At 33.6% G+C, this 22,898-nt stretch overlaps 1 protein-coding gene across 6 annotated transcripts in view; it reads right to left on the bottom strand.

Annotated features, from left to right (window-relative positions):
* TPPP3 (tubulin polymerization promoting protein family member 3) overlaps window positions 1-22,898 on the bottom strand; it is a 354,310-nt gene that overhangs the window by 22,043 nt on the left and 309,369 nt on the right. For all 6 annotated transcript variants that reach the window (XM_044081377.1, XM_044081382.1, XM_044081379.1 and 3 more), the window contains one exon: window positions 4,677-4,830. In XM_044081377.1, coding sequence (XP_043937312.1) covers window positions 4,677-4,830 — 154 coding nt within the window. The remainder of the gene's footprint in view (window positions 1-4,676; window positions 4,831-22,898) is intronic.

Here is a 22,898-nt window from a genome sequence, read left to right as displayed (position 1 = left end):
GACATTCTGAATATGTTTTGCAATAATTTGGGTATGTTTCTGTTTGAACTTATTTCCAATACACACATTCATGGAATTTATGGCATACATACTGTTAGCAGTGCCTCTTCGGCCAGCATGTCTATTTTTGCATATCTGCAAATGCATTTCAAGTCTAGGCAATTAGTCTATTTGCTTGTTGGATCACAGGTCCTAAACCATTTTGACAGACATCTACTTGCAAAATCATGACTTATTCATGTAATAGTATTTTAACTTTGGAGCATCTTTAAGTAGTATCACAAGCATATGAAAACTCTTTCTTGTTCATACTTCCATTATCAGGCTACATATTGTTCTATCAGCTTTTTAAAGGCATAGTTGTCTTTTCTATTAGGTACAAACTTTACAAGCTATTGCATTAGTCTTAGAAACCTTTGTAATGACTTCTTTGGTTTCTGATTTTTTTATGCCAGGTATCAGACCCCCCCCCCCGATTTTAGAATATTATTCAGGTTTTTCAGATGTGTCATTCTTATTTTATATTTGCTCTTATTTAACTTGAAATTACAGTGCCTTAACCAATTCTGCAGCAAGTCACAGAAGCGTTCGATAATAAAGGGCCAATTGATAAGGGCTTCCAGTGTGGTTTCACTTGAAACTGAATTCTTAGAAGAATGCAACTTACTTAGTGAAATGTTCCAACAAAGAGGGTGCCCCCTGACTGTTATTGAAACAACTTTTAATGAAGTTTACTTGAAAAGAATTAATGGGACAATCACCCCTATTTTAGATAGAAGAGAAGTTGTAAGTGAACTCAAGGAGACGACTTTGAGCGAACCTGGGGGGACGACACTCAGTGACAATATATTTGACTTAGAATGTAATAAGGTAATGAGCAACAACGTGACTAACACATTTGAGTGTAGTTTCATTACTACATTCAGCATGGACAGTTTGTTAATTAGGGTTATTTTATATAAGAATTGGGAACTTATTAAACAGGACAAAACACTATCAGAAAAATTAGGTAGTGCTCCAAAGATTGTCTTTAGGAGAGGAATGAATTTAAAAAGCATGCTTGAGACAAAAAATAATGAGGGTCTCCATTAGATTTGCTGGCATCTCCATTTGTGGCTGTTGCAGCATGTGTAAGTTTATAGCTACAGGCAGAGCATTTACCATCAATGAAAGAAAATGTGAATTAAAACATAAATTGCATTGCAATTCTAAAATGGTTGTCTATGTTGCTATGTGTACATCTTGCAAAACATTCTACATAGGAAAAACGGAGCGAAGACTCCGAGATAGAATTTATGAACACATTTATGCAATAGGCACTAAAAAAATGGACAATGCTCTTGCCAAACACAGTATGTTAAATGAAGGACATAAATTTATTTTTAGGGCCATAGATCAAATACAGCAAGATATTCGTGGTGGCCCTATAAACTTGCTCCTATAAGAGCGTGAACTTGCATGGCAAATTAGATTAAATGCATTTGTTGAACCTGGCCTCAACGAGTTTTGCAATATAATGTGTCTGCTTAAATTAAAACATTTGAGTATATACATTTTTGTTTATTATATAAACGACACATATTAGTTTTTTCAGTAAAAACTTTTTTATAACAAACTCTTGTTATAATATGGTTTTAATATTGGGAGATGACATTTTTTGTTGACATGGTGCGGAGATTATTTGGTTTGATATTTTATAAAGTATTTTAAAGTTTCTTGAAAGTTTTATGCATGCAGTATTTGTTGTGTAGTAATACTTTTTGTTTGAGCTTGACCATGTGATCACTTATGCTATTTAAATGGGACTTGTTTTTTAGAAATGTAATCTGAAGAAGTTGCCTTATTGAAGGTGACAACAATTAAATATTGGACTATTTTCAGTATTTCTGTGTTTGAGCTTGTTTCACGGAGCTTTTCTTGTTTTTACAGAGTTTCGTTGTAAATAGGACAAGTGTCAGATGAGGTTATGTGGTACACAGAGAATTGTGTGTGTGTGTGTGTGTGTGTGTGTGTGAGAGAGAGAGAGAGAGAGAGACAGTGACCCCAGTCCTGTTCTAGCTATTAATATGACTTAAAAGACTAAAGGAAAAAAAATAGAGCTGTGAAACTGTGGATGCAGCTCTGCTTGCAGTTATGAAGGCCCCATGTTTGATACTAGTGCTGGTTTTTGGCTGAATGAACTTGAACAGAGCACCAAGGTTTGACATTGTAACATTAGGCAGCACCATCCATTTATAACAGACTTTATGAGAGCTAGAGAAATGCCCTCCATGAACTCCACAGGCATAAGATTCAGTAACTCCACATGAGACTGGTTATACGAAGTGCACATAATAACACTGTGATTGGGAGAGACTATCTATGGAACTAAGAAGACCTTTATTAGAGCAAGTGAAGTAAGAAATAATAAAGCACAATTAAACATATTCAGATGTTTTTTACTTGCAGAAGTTGACAGCCTGTGGAATAAAACCAGGAATAAATAGTGCCTAGGGCTGTTTTAGTGCTGTAATGATGGAAATTCCCAATGTTTTAAAATAAGTGCTGCAGACAGGAATAGTCCATGAGAAAATAAGCATATAATGACATAAAAAGAAACTAGCTGGATCATTAGTGAGGTATGGACGTTCTATGTGAATGGAATTATTCACTGTCGTATACTGCAACATGATTTAGCCTGCTGAATCTATATGACAAAGATAATAACTGGCTAGACAAGTGAGTCATTTTCCTTCAGTGAATACTGTAAGAGACATCAGCAGTAAAATCAAACTTATGAGAGCCTTGTTTCTTCTGATTCAGCTTCTGAGCTCTCACCAACTGCAAATATTTGTAAGCAATGAAGAACAACATCTAAAATACAGTTATATCTGATATGGGAACATAACACAGCAGGAATGGATTCAAGGGTCTATCTCTTTGTAGATAAAAAGATGTAGAGGGAAGACAAGAACAGAAACTAAGTAACAAGCAAGTAAGTGTATATTGTATGGAACAGCAAATGGAATGGATTAGGTGTGTTACAGTAATACAAGAGTAAAGACACAAGGTTAGAGTAAATGTTTTGCATCATTCTGCAGTCTATTGTGAACACGATGCAAAATTCAGCCATGATTGTTTGACACTTTCTGGACTTTATTTTATTCCACTTTCTTATTACCCTCTAGTTATGGTAGTCTGCAACTTGTACTTATTTTATTTATTTGATTTTTTTGAATGTGGCAGGTAGGCTGGTACAAAGATTCTGTCAGCCATGGCCTGAGACATAGAGTAGGGGCTGTCACAAATTAAATATTTACACCTAAGATGTGCTATACAAAGTTTACAGAATATTAAATATGGCAACATTTTACACATAGTCAGTTACAGTTTACACCGCCCTTAGTAAATATTAATTGTTCAAGATCTCTTTATCTGGGAAGATCCATGCAGCTTCCAGGGCTTTTTAGTTTAAAAAGTATGTTTTCTATTGTTAAGTAAACAGGATGTCATAGCTATTACATGTTTTGTGATAAGTGGTTTCTGACCCAAATGAGCCCCTTTCTTGCACCAGAAGCTGAAATTAAAATCTGTTTTAGCCAGATGCAATATGTATAGAAAAACCCTGCAGTCAGTACAATCCTTTGCTTTAGTCTAATCACTGCAAACGTGTTTAATTTGAATATGTTATTGCCAGTTAATGATAACTACAGTAAAGCCATTTTGGTCATACCAAACAATCTTAATAAGCTTCTTATGAAAAGATTCCACGTGGAAGGAAAAACGTCTCATTTTTCCTAGAAGGGGTTTTAATATCTGCACCCTGTAATGTATACAACTACTTCTGTGATCAGCAATCTTTATGGAAAATGATACTTCCTCTCACTGGAAACTCATTTCATCTGCTAGGTATCAATGGATTGGTTTTAAAAAAGTAGCTAATGGTTGAACAAATCAATAGCATTAAATTTCTTGTGATGTTAGAGCAGCAGACATAAGATGGAGTACAGTCCATACATAGGTTCATATGTAAATACTAGGCAATCAGTCTGCAGACTGTTACAAGACTAACCAATAACCAGAGGTCAGAATCAAAGCCCGTACCTTATGTCTCTAAGGTAAAGACCTCAAGACCTCAGGCATTATATCAACTCCCCACCTAGAGACTTACAATCTCTTCCATGTCCAAGCTATACATTTCTGAATGAATGTTACCCACATACCTCTCAACTGTTCAGATTTTTACAGAATTGCCACATTTATGCCTCATATTTCTAATCTGCTCTTTATAAAATATATGGTTTTATGGCAAATCATTGAAGACTGAAGTCACTAAATAATGACAGGCATAAGAGTTCCATACTTTTAGTTTCAGACTTTATATCCTTCAAAACATGCCTGATAATGCAAAACCTGCAATTCTAGAAATTTTCCAAGTTTATAAGAGCAATATTTCAAATCTTCCAATATTTTGGCCCTTTGTCCCTTACATTATTTTTAACGTTTACAGATTAACGCAAAAGGGTTAAGAGGTATGGTTACCCAGTGCATGCAACATTCACCAAGAGATAATGCTTCTGATAAAATGAATACATAAAAAAATATTTCCATTAATGTCCTGCAGTTATTCATTTTTATTGTACAGACAAGTTAACATCAGCAATGTTTTCTCCAAAGTAGAACTGTCTTTTACTTACTGTTGTGCCAACATTTACTGGTTCTTTTCCCACTATCAGCTGGTGCATGGATTCTAGAGCTTCTTCTTTGCTTTTCCCTTTAAACTTCTTCGGTGCCAGTTCCTCCAGTGCCTTGTTAAATTCTTCATATAATATTACCCGAGCTGTTTTTCCTCTACAGAAAAGATAGTTACATTTTAAACTGGAGTAATTTTAGAAAATTTTCTAACTCATAAAGCAAATGAAATGAACATAAATGTTGACATTACTTGCAAATGAATTAGAGACTGTAGTGAAGAAATAACCAGTGCAACAATTTGTTGTGTGTGCAAAACAGGCATCATATTGTAAACGCTGTTATGCTTGACTTGCATACAGACTTAAATCATCGTTTGTTCTACATACTGCAGATGCTGTAAGTGATTAAATACATTTTTATCAAAAGGACATCTAAAGTCATAATGAATTTTGATCACCTGATTCATAACACCTGTTTTCATAGTTCTTAGCTATATGTCTTTTGCATATCATAAATTAAAAACTCAGTTCTTATAAACAGGATTTCTTTTCTTTTTTTTAAATACTTTGCATCCGTGGCTGCTATTCATGGAAAATAGTGCAGAAGCACCATTGTGCTGAGTTACATGCTATGTCATTTCACGATTCATGGTTATGCACATTTCTGGAAGGGCAACATCTCATTACCCGGGGATTTCCATGACTGTGAATCTTTCAACTAAACAGCTGAGAAAATGATTTAGTGGAGCTCCTACCATGTGCATATGCTGTGTAGTGCAAGTAATAATAAGACCAGACACAGGCAATGACACCTCCTAAAGGGACACACACAGCACACATATGCACATACAGACACGCATGCACATGCACACATGCAAGCAAACACACATGAATGTGCAAACACACATTCACATATGAATGCACACATGAACACACATACACACACATATATGAATGCACACATGAACACACAACACACACACACACACACACACACACACACACACACACACACACACACGCACATGCCCGCACACACAAATGCGCACAGACACACAACCCCCCCAACATGCAAAACTGCAGTATAAATGTGCACAAATGTTTGATGATGGTGCAGTGGTGCAGCAGTAGCATTGTCACCTCACAGCAAGAGGTTCTCTGGTTCAATTCTCATCTAGAGGCTGCCTTCTGTGTGAAGTCTGCATGTCCCCCCTGTGCTCATGTGGGTTTCCTCCGGGTGCTCCAGTTTCCTCCCACGTTAGAAAGACATGCATCTAGAGCATTTCTCCACAGGCCTCTGCTGAAAATTGGCTTCGTTCCAAGTCAGACTTTCCCTATTAACAAATGATAAATAAAATAAAATTTATATCATAAACTATACCTTCCTTATGGAAACATTTTTTTTTCCAGAAGATTACAGCTAAAAGAGTTATATCAAAATGCAGACATTCAAAAGACTTATTCATATAAATGACAGCTCATAATGTCAATACATCGAAATACTGGCAAAAATACTCAAACCCACAGGAAATAAATCATAAAAAAATAAAAAATAAAAAAAAAAACACTCTATTTCTCTGATAATTTTACTCTGAAAATGCATTAAAATAGAACAAAAACTCCTAAAACATAGCAGCATCATAGGTCCTGGTATGTTTGAATAGTGGTAGTGTTACAGAAAGGGTTTTCCTAAGGTACTATGCAGGATTAGGATTAGGGGCAAGGGCAGAGTTAGGTTTCAGGTTAGTACACATTAGTAAGGTGGTGAAGGGGGCCGAAGCCTGGTAATCTTACCCCAAACCTAACCCCAACTCTAAACCCAGTCCTGCACCTTACCTTAGAAAACCCCTTTCTGTAACACTATCACTACAGAAGACAGGCTCAGACACAGAAACATCCAGCAAAAAATATGCACAACTCGATATTTCCTTACCTAACCCTTAATCTAACCAAAAAGCCATCGACATTCACAGTCCTTACACCAGCTCACTTAACTCTGTCTATATTTTAAACTTTTTACAGTTTTTACGGTTGACATTTTGAACTGTCGGTATTTTGATACTGCTGTTTTCACTGGCAAAATTTTGAACTATTAATATTTTAACTGTGCTCTTCTAGATATATTATGACATCTTGTTTATGAGCCTTCTTTAAAAATCATTTAGAATCCTGGATTGGCACAGGAGTTTATGACTTCTGAATTGTAATTAGGGCAGGGGCATATTGTCTGATGTGTTTTTTTTTTTTTGTAGTAATTGTTAAAAGGCTGTGATTTCATGATTTGATGCTATTCAGTCTCGGTATTTGTGTCTTTATTCTCATACAAAGTGGTTATAGGACTCCATTAAGGGTATGTATTGTCTCACTTTCATGATATCTAGGTGTTGCCAAAGTCTGTAGGGCTTCCACTTTGTAGACGAGAGCTGTGCCTTTGTTGTTTGCAGATAATTCTGTTGTCTTTGATTTCTAGCATGCATTGGTGTGATACACTGCAGAGTGAATTGTTATATCTAGGTGACAGGGGGAACAAATGGAAACATTAAGAGAACTGTTCATGAAGGACAATATAGGAAATCAAAAGAATGACCAGCAGATTGGTGCAGAGGAAGGAGTTGCGCAGAATTTGTCAATGGAGGAATACTAGGGCTGTGGCATAGGATGACTTCCTCAGTTTACTGTTGAATGCATGCCTCCCATTCTCCAGTACTCCAGAAGTCTGGGTACTGAAAGAAAGCATGACACTGTGGATACAGAGTAGAAATAAGGCTCCTTCACAAGGTAGTTGGCTCCCTCTGTCAGTCAAAGTGAGGAGAATGGCAATCTGAGAGAACTTTGGAGCACAGCTTATGCTCCTCCATGTTGAGAAACGTCAAGTGGTCTGAGCACCTTCTGTGGATACCTTCCAGAATGCCTCCCAAGGGAGGTGCACCAGGCTCAGTCTAGCCCAGCAGTAGGAGGTTCCAGAACAAACCGAAGACAAATTGGAGGGATTATACTTTCTCATCTTGTCTTAGAGTATCTGGAGATTCTAAAGGTAAAACTGGAGATGACTGCTGTTGATAGAGAAGTCTGGTGTGTCCTGGCATATATATCTACAAGAATGGCCTAGCAGAAGGGTGATCAAATTATAACATGAATATTTAAATCTTCACTAAGCTAAGTTTAATCTTCAGAATTTTAACATACTGTTTGCTGAGCAACATAGTACCAGAGAAGGGAACTCACTGTGCTGTTAGCTCATTGCAATCTATAGTGCACAGTTGCTGTCACATAGGTTACCTTATCAGAAACATCTTGAACTCCAAAGATGATGGCTTCCTGAATTGACTATGATTGGGAAAGGGGTTCACATGTTTACTCAGTGTGTGTGTGTTTTACATATATACACATACAGACACACACACACACACACACACACACACACACACACACACACACACACACATATACATGTGTGTGTGTGTGTGTGTGTGTGTGTGTGTGTGTGTGTGTGTGTGTGTGTGTGTGTGTGTGTGTGTGTGTGTGTGTGTGTGTGTGTATATATAAATATATATATATATATATATATATATATATATTTATATATATATACATACATATATATATATATGTGTGTGTGTACATATATATATATATATATATATATATATATATATATATATATATATATATATATATATATATATATATATATATATATATATATATATATATATATATATATATATATATATATATGTGTGTGTACATATATATATATATATATATATATATATATATATATATATATATCTATATATATATATATATATATATATATATATATATACATATATATATATATATATATATATATATATATATATATATATATATATATATACACACACATGTATGTATAATATAACTATATGTGTGGAGCACAATACTTGCATTGTGGATGAAGATCATATACATAGCCTTATCATATTGTGTAATAATCCTTATGAATCATTCAGGGCATTGGTATAAAGGCGCACCATATACCAACCTTTACAAACTAAAAAGAAATTAATTAGAGAAACAGAGTGTATTAGGACATAATCTTAGGCATTAAAATACAGATGAAGAATGAATTTATGCAGAAAAATTTAACAGCTTAAATGAGAATTTTGAAAAGGCATTATAATTAGTAACAGATAAAAAGTCCATTAGTATATCCTTTAGATATGTTAGTAAAGCAAAACTATTTCTGAAATTTACAGAGATGAAACAGGAGATTGAACTTAACATGTTGCTGCAAAATGCTACTTGGTATCTAACTGCATAACATTAAAAAAGCAGAACTATCTCAGCAAACAGTTTCCATAACAGCAAAAGAAAGGATGAAATCTAGCTGCTCATTTTAAAAACAGCAAGTTGTCTATCACATGCGTTGATAACAAAGAGAGATATAAAGGAACTAAGCTTCATAAGATTGGAAGTTTTGTTTATGCTTTGGGGCAATCTGTTCATTGTTACAGCAATAATTTAAGTAAGGATGAAAAAGCAATCTTGTCTGATCTCAGATGGGTCAATCAAGGTACTGACACCATTTAAAGGGAGAGGGGTAATTTTGATGGATTCTATGGACTACTCTAACAAAATGTTAACTTTATTATTGGATGTTAACAAATATGTTACAGTGTCTTTGAATGAGAAAAATTTGGCTTATCGTAAAATCAATGTATATCTGGAAGAATTATTATTAGATGGCCATATCAATTGCACAGTACATGAATTTCTGTATATTGAGAAGCCCAAGATACCAATTATTTTTGGCATCCCAAAGGCCCATACGGATATTGTCAGTCCTCCTATGAGACCTATATTGGCTGCTAGAAACCTAAGACAGGTTCATTAGCAACTTTTATTGATAGAATATTAAAAACTTTTATGAGTGACTACAGATAAATTCTGAGAGACTCTTGCGATTTCCTACAACAATTGCCCCTTGAGTTACCTTTTATTAACACTCTTTTTTATTTTTTGTATAGATGTGGTAGACTTATTTGGATGCATCCTTTTATTTAATGGTTTGGAAAGTTTCTTGGAAGCCCTGTTATGCTGTTCAACTATATCTGCAATATACTCTCTCTCTCTATGTGTGTATATATATATATATATATATATATATATATATATATATATATATATATATATATATATATATATATATATGGGTCCACTTCAAAATACTGACTTTCAAAATACCTAAACTCAAAATACTGAGACCAAAATCTCTAAAGCTCAAAATACTGAAAACTCAAAATACTGAAACTCAAAATATTGAAAAAAAAACACAGTACAGCAACACAACTATATTGCAACAGAACTACATACAGAAACATATTACTCTTCAGCAAGTATAGGCAGAGGGGCAAGCCCCCCTGCACCCCCCATATGGTGGGCAAGCCTCCCACACCCCCTGCTACTTAAATATATCAACTCCGTGATTGCACTTCACTACACTAAAGTGCAATCTTGGAGTTGATATATTTAAGTAGCAGGGGGTGTGGGGGTGCAGCTTGGAGAAGAGTAATATGGTTTGTGTTTTATTTGTTCAGTATGTACTTGTGCTGGCATATAATAAGTGTTGGCATCCTGTGTATTTTCAGTATTTTGAGTTTTCAGTATTTTGAGCTATAGAGATTTGGGTCTCTGTATTTTGAGTTTTGAAAGTCAGTATTTTGAAGTGGCCCCATATATATATATATATATATATATATATATATATATATATATACTATATTGAAGAATTTTATGGAAATAGCATTGGATAATATTTTTTTTTCATTTGAGGGTGAATTCTCTAAACAAATCAAGGGAGTGGTCATGGGTGCTGTATGTGCACCCATATATGCAAACATTATGTGGGAATGGGAGCAAAATATTCTTTTTGTTTCCTCTTACAAAAATTGTTGGTCACTTTATACCCACTTTCTAGATGATAGTTTTATATTGTGGACTGATTCCAGGAGTAAACTGGATGAATTTTTAAGCTATATCAGTTCCACCACTTCTTAATGTACAGTTTACCCATACAGTTTCTGATATTCCTGCTAATTATTGGGAAGTAAACATATATAAGGATGTTGTTAAATTGAAATCTAATATTTATAGGAAGCACACATTCTCTAACGCATATCTGCATTATTCCAGTTCACACCCCATGCCTCAGAAAAAGACCCTAGTGAAGGGTCATTTTGTGAGGATTAGCAGGATAATTACTGATGATTTTGTTTTAGATGTAGAATGTGATTGACTATTTAAAATGTTTGTTGATAGAGTATATCCAAGAAATTTTGTGCCAAAAATCAGGGACGAAGTTATATCCCAGAATACTTCAAGATTTGGACCTATATTAGGGCAACCTGAAAAGGTAAAAGATCTCCCTGATATTTCATCTTTTCAAAAAGTCTTGTAATGGGTTATCATCCCCTCAGTAATGATGTTAGGAAGATTATTATGAAATACCAGAGTATATTTAAGTCCAATAGATCCCTACCACAACTTTTGGGAGATAAGCGAAGGATAATGTTTAAAAAAGGTATACATCTAAACACACACATATATATATATATATATATATATATATATATATATATATATATATCTATTATACCACTATAGGTATAATATATATTACATGCTGTGAGTCCTGTGGTGCTTATTATGTTGGCAAAATGGAAAGGGCATTAAATAAAATAATCTATGAGCATGTCCATGACATATACAGACTGAGTTTTAACAATGGCCTTTATAAGCACTGCATCTTGCAGAAGCCATAATAAATTCTATTTTGCTATCTTAGAGAAATTCCACTAAGATCCTAGAGGTGGTCCATGAGAAGTTTTATTGGAATCAAAAAAATCATGATGGCAACTATATTTAAATTCCCAGGACTTACCAGTGCTCAATGAGAATATTTCAATATCAAGTATTTTGAAACGTAGAGCAATGAATTTCTAATAAGTGACTCAATGGGAACTGTTATATTTAATTAATCAAAAATGTTTTAACATTACCAAGTTGATATGATTTTAACTTAATATGAGATGGTAAATGGTATTTTTGTCTTTGTATATTATGTTTTAGGATTTAGGATGAGTGTACCTTTAAGTAGTAATTGATTAGTTAAATGGATACAATTAATTTAGATTATATAAGGATATTGCTATGGGTTGTTACGATTTGGATCTGAAAAAGTCTACAAGGAATTAACGAGGAGATGAAAGTGCTTAATCTTATTGTATATCACCTAACAACTTATCACTGATTTTATTGTTCTGAGAGGAAAATAAATCCTGGAATTTATCTGGGACTATTTGGCATCATTGTACAGCCTTTTGTTTAATCAGTTTGTTTCTGCTCTATTGGTTTCTCATTTTTACCAGGAACAGCATAAAGACTCATACTAGTCTTGCAGAAAACTATCTTCCATAAACAGGCATGTAAAACAAGAATTTTAAATTGTTGAAATTTCACTAGAAATGTTAATAGCAACTACCACTTATTTTGTGATAACAGTCTACTGTAATTTGCTTTGGAACTTCTGATTCCATGACCGAAAAAAAGACTAAAATAAGAGGAAGCTGAAAAAATTACACTGAAATTAGAATAACTGCTGGTGGTAGATAAACAATTTGTAGTCTGTTTCATTCCACAAAAAAGTGCTTTTTTAAACCAGTAAAAAAGTACAATTATTTTACCCACTCTTTAACAATATTGGTATTCGGTAAATGTGCTGATTATGCTGAGATTATGCCTTCAGCATTTAGTCACTCTGGCTTTACCATCATGACCGAACATAAGAATTTGTGGGAGAATCCTGTCATAACCGGCAGCCATACCATGACTTCTGTTTGTAATATATGCAAGATATAAATCCTCTTTACTAGTGCCTGAGTTTCATTTGTTTTAAGAGTCTGTTGTTACGGCATAATAAATAACACAACATTTGCTCATGCAGTACTTTGATAGCGTGATGTTTTGGAGAGGTGATGTAGCTTTCTTTTGTAAGTGAATAATGTTTTTGTTCATCTGATGCTTCTCATTTGGTCATTTTTTTCCTTTTACAGCAAACTCTAGTTTTTTATAAAGTAATGTAAATTTTCCTTGAATAAGTCAGGATTAATTGGCATCATCCTCCAAAAGATCTGCATTTAGTAGATCAATGTGTACAAATTTTCTTCTTAAATAGGCTTCTAATGTTATTCTTTTGTTTACCATAAAATGTTCTTGTATGAAATGAGTAATATGTTCATGCATTTGTAATCATATAGAGGATATAACATTTTGTTATGGAAACATTGAGTATTGGCCTTGTAGCTCTGTACCAGTAATTCTAAACTTTTGCTTGGTTAACTTTTTCAAACATATCATCTCTTTTAAAATGTTGAACAGAAATATAATTTGGAATTTAACAGATTTTGGTTAATATGGATTTTAATGGCTGGATGATGCTTTAACCAGTTAAACTTGCTTAAGTTGTTTCATTTGCTTCTAATAGTACAATACTAGCAGCTGTAAACAAGCTGGATATTAATAAAGTTTTTACCTACTGGACCAACACACACTCCTGAACAAGTTCTTTTAACAGTTGCTGCTACTTTTGTGCATTAAATGCAAATGGAAAGAAACAGGAAGCAGTATAGTAAAACATTTCCAACAGAGCATGTGGATTTCCTGCTGTGAATGGGTGTTCTTGTATTTTACTGGGGTCACTTGGTACATTAATTCATCCCATTGGAATGTCAACTATCCAGTGGGTTTACTGACTTTCCAACTCCGTTTTCTAATAATAATAGTGTAGGACTAGAAAAGTTCTTATTTTGTTGAAGGATTTTTACTAAATAATTTAAAAATGAAAGATGTCAGAGTACTGACAAAATGAAAATTGCTCATAGGTTCATAGGTTTATACTAGGCTCATGAACAGCAGAGTCTTTACAAACCTAGCCATGCAACCCAACTCAGTTTTGTCCCAGAGTTCCTTGGATGCCTATATGGTGAGGTATGTTAGTAAGGAAGTACTTTGATGTCCAGAATTTAACAGTAAGTAAATTAATCCTCAACTAACATACACCCCCACAAATAATCCTTATCTATCTCCTTACTACCAAATCTCACCAATTCTTTGTGTGTGTTTGCATGCATGTATGAAAGAGTCTACCAACCTTCATAAATAACCACTTGCTTTTCTCTTTGAAGGGCATATAGACCAGTCATTCTTATTAATAAACCTTTTCTCATTACTTTCCCCTCCTATAGATGAATTCTTTCCCCTTCAACCCAATCAGATGACTCTCTGCTCTCTGCTGCTGTAACCAGTACTAATTCTGGAATGCCTTTAATTTTTGTTATCCTATTTCATTATTATTGTGGGTGACTAAGACATATCTATTTACATTTCAGTTAATATGACCCTATTAGGCTTCAAGAACCCAGTGAGAATGAGTGCCACCAGATTTTTGCACAGTACTGACACACTACTACTTTTCTTTAAGCTTCATTTTCCTTTCCAGATTACATCCCACTTTGATTTTCTCCCTTATTATCTGTAGTGCAGGATAACATCCCACTTTTTTTTTCTTCCTCACTACCCGTAGTGAAGAGAACTCCCCAAGTCAATTTTTTGCTACTTTTTCTATGTTTAATGCTTTAGAAATAGTTGCTTATCTTAGCACAGTTAACTAATGGATTGTCCATGCATTTTTTCTCAGACCTGAGAATTCATTTAGCTAGAGACAGTAACTCTAGCAGGTACCCATGAAAGCCTTGCAATTTCAGGCATTCTTGACCCTTGTTTATTCTTTATTGTTTAATTACTACGATATGAGATTCATAAAGCTTAACACAAGTGTGTATGCCTTGAGGTAACTTTTTTGAATTCAAGAACAGCCCTACCACAATGCTTGTGCTGTCTATTGACTCAGAAATCTTACACAAAACTGCAGAGCCTAGATTGCAAACAGATAAGCAGCATTTTTACAGCTCCACAAGACAGTGCTAGAAAACAGGGAAAACATTATTTTCATTAACCAGAAATAGAAAAAAAATATTAAGGAACTTAAGAACTACAACTCTACCAAATTTCAAGAAACATTACTGAGTTTTTCCTGTCAAAATATTCTGGAGAACAACACAGATGTTTGGTAATGGCTAGTTTAAAGAATTCTCACTCAGAAACCACTCTGAAGAAGGAGATACAACTGATGTCTTCCACATTACATGAGCTGTCGCTGAAAATGGATAGATTCACTGACAATTTGGAAAGTCTCAAGGAAAACTACCAAAAGCAAACAGATGTACTAAAAGAAATACTGCAGCAACAACAAAGTAAATTACTTGATATGGAGACATCACTAAATGGCATAGATGGAAGACTCAAAGAAGAGGAAAATCAGACAGAATTCTTACTTCACCAAAATAACTGGCTACTTAATAAAGTAGATGATTTAGAGAATACAGAGAGAACTAATATAAGAATATTTGGCCTTCCAGAAAAAATTGAGGGAGACAACATCATCACCTTTTTGAATTCCTGGCTTCTTGAAGTGCTTGATTTAAAAGAGGGATTATCAAATGGAATAGAAAGAGCTCAAAGAACCATAGGAAAATCTATACCCTCTTCGCCTAATTCACCACCAAGATCAATTGTGGTAAAGTTCTTGACCTTCTTGGATAAAGAGCTCATTTTAAAAACAGCCTGGAGACAAAGTCCGATAACATATAAACAGAGTCAGATCAAATTTGACAATGATTATTTTGCAAAAGTATTAGAAACAAGGAAAAAACTTGGTCATTAGTGAAACTTCTCAAACAAAATAAAATAAAAGTGCAGATGGTATATCCTGCTAGAATCAGAATTTTCTATTCAAATGACTTGAGAACCTTTAACAACATTGAAGAAGCTTCTACCTTCATCAAGAATAATAATATCATCACAATTCCTGAAGAAATGGATTGGACTGTTTCCACCAACTTGAAAAGATCTCCGGAAAAAAAAGAACTTTGTCTGATGTAAGGAAAAGGAAATAAAGAACTCATTCTAAAACTACACAGTCTTCCAAATCTCTCAAAGAATCAACAAAGATATAGACTTCTGGACTTTACCTCAAAATGTATCTATTTTATCTATTATATTGCCTATTATACTCTGAGACATTTATACTTTTTCTTAAGCTTATACTTTATGCAACATACTCATCGCAAGTATAGTGGTTGTGTCTGATAATGTTAAATGGTTTTATAACTTGGAGTGACTTCTAAAAATATAGTTACATCTCATTCATTGGCTTGATAAAATCTTCATATCTCAAGAGCTAAATTAAAAAATAATAACATTTTCCATAATCCCTTGTTCCTTTTCAGACCATAATTCATTAATTCTCAAAATACATACAGATTATAAGAAATTAATTTTTATGTCAAGAATTCCAACTTACATTACACAATTAAAACAATTTAAACCTTGGTTAGATTCAGAAGTACAATTCCTTTTAGATATAAACTACACTACTGAAATAAATGTAATTAATCTTTGGGATACCTTGAAAGTCTATCTAAATGGAAACATTCTTTCATGGAATAAAAAACAAGCTAAAAGAGTGGGAATCAGAATTATGTAACATGCAAAAACAAATTACAGATCTCACCAATAATTTATCTACTTACACACAAAATTGGAAGACTTAAACAAAAGATATAATGAAATCCTAACTCACAAAACTAATATAGCTGTAGAAAGTTTAAAACGTAGTTCCTATGCAGTATCACCCAAACATATGCATAATTTAGCAATAAGAACATTCGAGTGAAAATAATATTATACATGAAGGAAGGAAAAAAAAGGTTTTGGATATAAATGATATACTAGATGCATTTAAACATTATTTCTCTGACCATTATAATGATACTTCACATATAACTAATACATCAAACTTAGACCTGAAATTAGTAAAGGTAAAGGCAATACCAGAAAAGTTAAAGTTAAACATTCAAAAACAAATATCTCTAAAAGAAATTACTCAAAAAATCAAGGAAAGTAAAAGTAATAAAACACCGGGAATTGATGGAATAATTAATGAATTGTATAAGATATTTCCATCTTCAGTAATATCATTGCTCCACAAAACTTTGAATGAAATTCTAGCACAAAACACAACTTCAATTTCATGGAGCTACCCCTTAATTACACCCATTATAAAAGAAAACAAAGACCCCTTACAGTGTAAATCTTATAGGCCAATATCTTTACTTAACAATGATTATAAAATCTTCATGTCAATATTAGTTAGTAGAATTAAAAAAATCATTGACACACATAATGAATGAGAATCAAACAGGATTCATTTATAAAAGATACACACATGACAATATACAAAGAATTCTAACACTCATAGATTTTCTAAACAGAAACAACCAAGAAACTCTAATAGTAGCTTTGGATATAGAAAAGGCCTTTGATTCATTGAGCTGGGATTTTCTTTTTAAGGCTTTAGAATTGTTTGAATTTTCTACTAATTTTATTACGCTAATAAAGAATATTTATAAAAACAATTTGGCCTATGTAAAACTTGGGCCATTTATCTCGAAGGCTATTGAAATAACCAAAGGTACAAAGCGGGGATGTCCGATGTCTCCCATCCTGTTTGCCTTAGGAATTGAATTATTTGCCTCATTAGTACACCACAACTCTAATATATCAGGCATAGATGTATATGGTCAACTCATTTCAAAAATTATATTATTTGCTGATGTTTTACTCACGTTATCTGTCTTGGAGAAATCAGTACAAAAACTAGATGAAATAGTGGAAAGGCTTTATCATATTTCCGGCCATAGATTTAACAAGGGAAAATCTAATTATATACATTTGAATAAAAACAGAGAATTTACCTTAACTACAAATTGTGTGATAGGAAAACAAGTTCCCATAATAAAATATTTAGGAATAACACTATGTGATAATTTGGAATCTACGTTAGCCACAAATCATAGCAATATAATTAATAAAATAAAAATGTTAATAGTAAGCTGGAATAAAATGTTCTTGAGATTTGAAGACAGATTACAAATAATAAAAATGACAATACTTTCAAAAATTAATTACATTGCACAGGCTATTCCTATAGTACCTAACAAGAAAATCTTGAAATAAATAAATACAATTCTATTAAACTTTCTTTGGTATCCAAAAAGAAATAGAATAGCCTATAGACATCATATTAGATCTTGGAAAATGGGTGCAATTAAACTTCCAGATCTAGAATAATGCATAAAAGCTTCCATATTAAGAACTATCATTAATTGGATAGATCCTAATTATTATTCAACATGAAAAACATTGCACACTATTATTTTTCCAAATGAAAATAAAATAATTAAAAATTGTATTTTAAGTGAACAGAATAATAGGATGTGGCACATATTGACTGTTAATATTCAATATAATATAACAAAACAACAAACTTAAATTATATAAATAATATTTACAATTTATTCAGAAGATTTATATATACTAACATGGATATTAAAATTTGACTAGATTTGATAATAACCTTTAGCTCTACAAATAATTTCTTCAATAAAATTCATAATGTTATTTTAACTAGATGGGAGGGGGAAACTTCACTTGTTGGCAACATTGTATAGAGAATCAAGTAGTTCATAGGTTCATAGGTTGGTACTAGGCTATCAGCCCTATTTCTTCCCACATTATTTACTTTCCTGGACATTCAACAAATTCAGAATAAATATGACATTCTATCAGCAAATTGGTTGATACTACAAATCATAATATCATATGTTAAGGATCTTAATAGTAAAATTATTAATTATCCTTATAAAACTAGTCCAAATTTGATAAGTCTAATATCTGAAGTTATTTACAACAATTATAATTGGATGAATCTAATTTCAAAATTATACAAAATGTTGATAACATATAAAACTAACCCTAATGCAAGATATTGGAATTTCATAGCAAAAGGATGTCACACTAATCTATCAATTGAGAGTAAAACAAATCTTTTATGTTCTGTTAACTTAACATTTAATTTACAAGTATGGAAAATATTTACATGAAAATATATTCACAGGGCATTTATTACACCTGATAAACTAGCCAAATTCAATTCACTTGATAAATCCATTTGTTGGAGATGTTCTTTAAACTGTAAAGCTGATTAGTCTCATATATTTTTTGATTGCATTAATATAAAAAAATTCTGGGAAGAAATTACTATTTTTCGCTAAGTTATATTCACATATACCTTTATTTTAACCAAATCTTTAGTCCTCTTAAATGTTAATGATACTACTGGAATGAATAAAAAAGATCTATATCTACTTTGTTCCATACTAGCTGTGGCAAGGAAATGTATAACTAGAAAGTGGAAGTCTTCACAAGAACCTACTATGGAAGAATTCTTGAGATTGATGGAAGAAACAGCGTCATTAGAAATCAAGGTGAAGGAATCGAGAATTTTACCTAAAACATGGATCAACAATCCTTGGGAAAATTTTTAACTCTTATTGAGACATTAAACATGAACCCTAAATAATTAATGTGTAACTGTATACTTTATTAATTGGATATTATAAATTGTTGTTACTTATTTCATATATTTTATTAATTTGTTTCCCTCCTTTGTTCAGGTCAGTTGTACATAGTATATATAAAGGTTTATAATACTTGTTTATTGATGCTTGTATTGTTAAACATTATATTATTTGGAAAATAAAAAATTATTAAAAAAAAAGAAATCTTACACAAAATATACATGCAGTATGCACTTTGTTGTAACCTTTATGAATCTCCTCACTTACGGAAATTACAGAATCTGTAATGGCCTATATATCAAAATGAGTTGATGACATAACAGTCATCATATGTATCACCATGCATGCTAATCAGAAACCCTGGCAATCTGGTGAAGTATATGAGCTCCTAAAGCCACAAAATGCTGCATTTAAATAAAAAGATAAGGATGCCCTAAGAGAGGCCAGAGGTAATCTAAGTAGAGGTATAAAGGAGACTAACATGACCTACAGAAATAAAATTCAGGGGCACTTCTCTGACCAAAAGGACGTCAGACTTTTTTTGGCTACAGGCCCGCATCCTCCACATAACTTTCTTGGGTGGCGTAAGCCAGGGAACCTTGTTGGCTAGGCTTACGTAGGCCCTTGGGCCAATAGCCTAGTACCTACCTATGAACCTATGAACATATGATGACAACACAGAATTTCTGAATAAACTAAACACCTACTTCAGAAGATTTGATGTGGACAATAACACTGTGCTAAATAAACTCCCTGTCAAACAGGGTGAGGATGTGCTATGTCTAAGAACATCTGATGTCCTGAAGACCCTGAGGTGAGTAAACCCAAGAAAAGCAGCTGGTCCTGATAATATTATGGGAAGGGTTCTAAGAGATTGTGCTACCCAACTGTCCTCTGTAGATGTATTCAACACATCCCTGCAACTAGCCATTGTACTCAGTTGCTTCAAAAATATGACAATCATCCCCTTACCCAAGAAATCCCAGTCGACAGGCCTAAATGATTACCAACCAGTCATTCTTATATCAACAGTAATGAAGTGTTTTGAGTGGTTGATCAGGAACCATATCTCTTCAAGCCTATCTGCAACAATGGATACATTACAGTTTGCTTATAGATCTAACAGCTGCATGGCTGATGCAATAGCTATAACAATTCATAAATAATTGCCACATTTAGAGAACAAGAATTGCTATGTCAGAATGCTATTCATCAAATTTAGTTCTGTGTTTAACACTGTCACTCCCCAGAATCTGGTATCAAAGCTGATCCAGCTGGCCATCAACACCCCCCCCCCCACGCAACTGGATACTGGACTTTCCCATCAAGAGACCCCAAAAAAGTATGTGTGGGAAATAACAGTTCAATCAGTATTACATTGAGCACTGGTGTCCCTCAGGACTGCATTCTGAGTCCTCTATTGTTCACCTTGTTGACGCTTGACTGCATGACCAAGCATGAAACCAACAAAATCATCAAGTTCGTGGATGATACCACTGTTCTAGGTCTTGTCAGAAATGGTGAGGAAACAGAGTACAGGGATGAAGTGGAGCATCTGAAAGGTTGGTGTGACAGCAACAATCTGGCTTTAAATGTAAGCAAGATGAAAGAATTAGTAGTGGGCTTCAGTAGGACTCAGGAGATACATCAACCTCTGGAAATTTAGGGGTGGCAGTGGAAAGAGTCAAAAACATCAAGTTCCTGGGGGTGCATGTCTCAGATGACATATCCTGGTCAACTTATATTAGCCACACAGTTAAGAAGACACAACAACATCTGCACTTCCTATGGAAATGGAGGAAGGAAAACCTGTCTCAATCCATCCTAGAAACTTTTACAGGGGGGACCATTGAGAGCATCCTCTCAAATAACATCATAGTTTAGTATGGTAACTGCAAAGCATCTGACCACAAGAAACTCCTGAGGGTAGTGAGGACAGCAGAAAAAGTCATTGGTTCTTCGCTCCCACCCATGGATCATCTGCATGAGACTCAGTGTGTGGGAAGGACTAGGACGATAAGCAACGATCCCACCCACCCTACCCATAGCATGTACTTCCACCTTTCCTTGGGCAGGGAGTATCATAGCTTGCACTAATAAACATCTAGACTGAACAGGAGCTTCTTCTCCCTATCCATAAGGCTGCTGAACATGAATGTCAGGCATGACAGCAAATAATCAGATCAATATGCCACTTGCTGTGAAGTATCATCTATAGTAATCAATCTGGCAAATTGCTTCACTTATTGGTACAGTTAGCTTGATTTCTTATGCTATTACCTCCTGAAAGTGCAATAGTCAGGAGTGAGTCACCACTCCTTACATGTGCAATATGAACATCAGAATATATCATAACTACAGCTGATGAAGTGCAAAATTCTAAGTAATCACAATGTGAAGTCACAGCCTTTGCAATAACTACTAGTATAATATTGTCTAATGTCTTCCTGTCAAGTTGTGGTAATTTATTGTGTTGTTAACATTTTAATTATTACTGTATGTGCATTAGTCTTACTGTCATTCAAACTATGTGCTTCATTGTTATGTCTTGCACAGGGACTAAAGCAACGTAATTTCATTCAGCTTGCACTGCTGTGTATATCTGATTGACAATAAAGTTTACTTTGACTTTGACACTTTTTTGAGGTATATGTAAAACTTTTCATTATTTAACAAATATTGTTACGATCTCCTAGTAAATTCCATTTTTTGCCCTCTGAAGCTATAATTTAATTTCTCATTCCATTGTACAGCTTTCAATTTATTTTACTAGGATAGCCATTTTCCTTGCACACTATGCATTTCACATTTAGACTCACTTATGATTTGCCTATAAATTCCCATCAATGAAAACACAGTTTTATTAGCCAGAGTATTTTGTTTTATTTTACTTATTTGTTTTTGTGGTAATTAGTCACAAATCCATTCTTCCAAGATTGGCCTGAGAAGTCTTAAGTTGCTTACTCTGAATTATATAGTACTCAAATAGAGCTTGACAGAATGAAACTTAGGCTTATATGACAAAACTAATTGGAAGCTAATAGCCTTCTGTGCTAAATTGCCCACCGGGGTAGACTGGACCATACCTGTTTTACAGATAAAAATATTATTTTGTATGCGTAGCAACATTTAATTCTCAGTTTTCAACAAAACTTTCACTTTTCAACAAACATGTTTCTTTTCTCAACAGTTATGGAACTAAAGTTCTCTAACAGAGCACACAATTGCTGCAGTCAATTAAGAATATGATTGTAATCTTGGTATCATTATAAAATCAAAGCAAAAAGAATTCCACTGCAGCAAACCATAATCGATAAGGAACCAAGTACAAATCAAAAAGCGAACAATGGAAACATTCACTTATTTAATAAAACAAAAATACATTCAAAAGAGCAAACCTTTTGGGTTTTCCCTTGGAAGGGAAAACCCAAAAGCTTTGCTCTTTTGAATTTGTTTTTATTTTATAAAATAAATTAATGTTTCTGTTGTTCACTTTTTGATTTGTACCATTATAAAATCAACAGAGAACACCAAAATCCTCCAAGAGAATTTTGATTTATACCATTATAAAATCACAAGAGAACACCAAAATCCTCCAAGAAAATGTCTCCCAAGCAAACCAAGTATCTAGTGACAAAAT

The sequence above is a fragment of the Protopterus annectens genome, chromosome 8.part0, assembly GCF_019279795.1.
Source record: "Protopterus annectens isolate FY-2018-M chromosome 8.part0, PAN1.0, whole genome shotgun sequence".
Lineage (NCBI taxonomy): Eukaryota > Metazoa > Chordata > Ceratodontiformes > Protopteridae > Protopterus > Protopterus annectens.
This window is presented reverse-complemented; position numbering and strand designations above follow the sequence as displayed.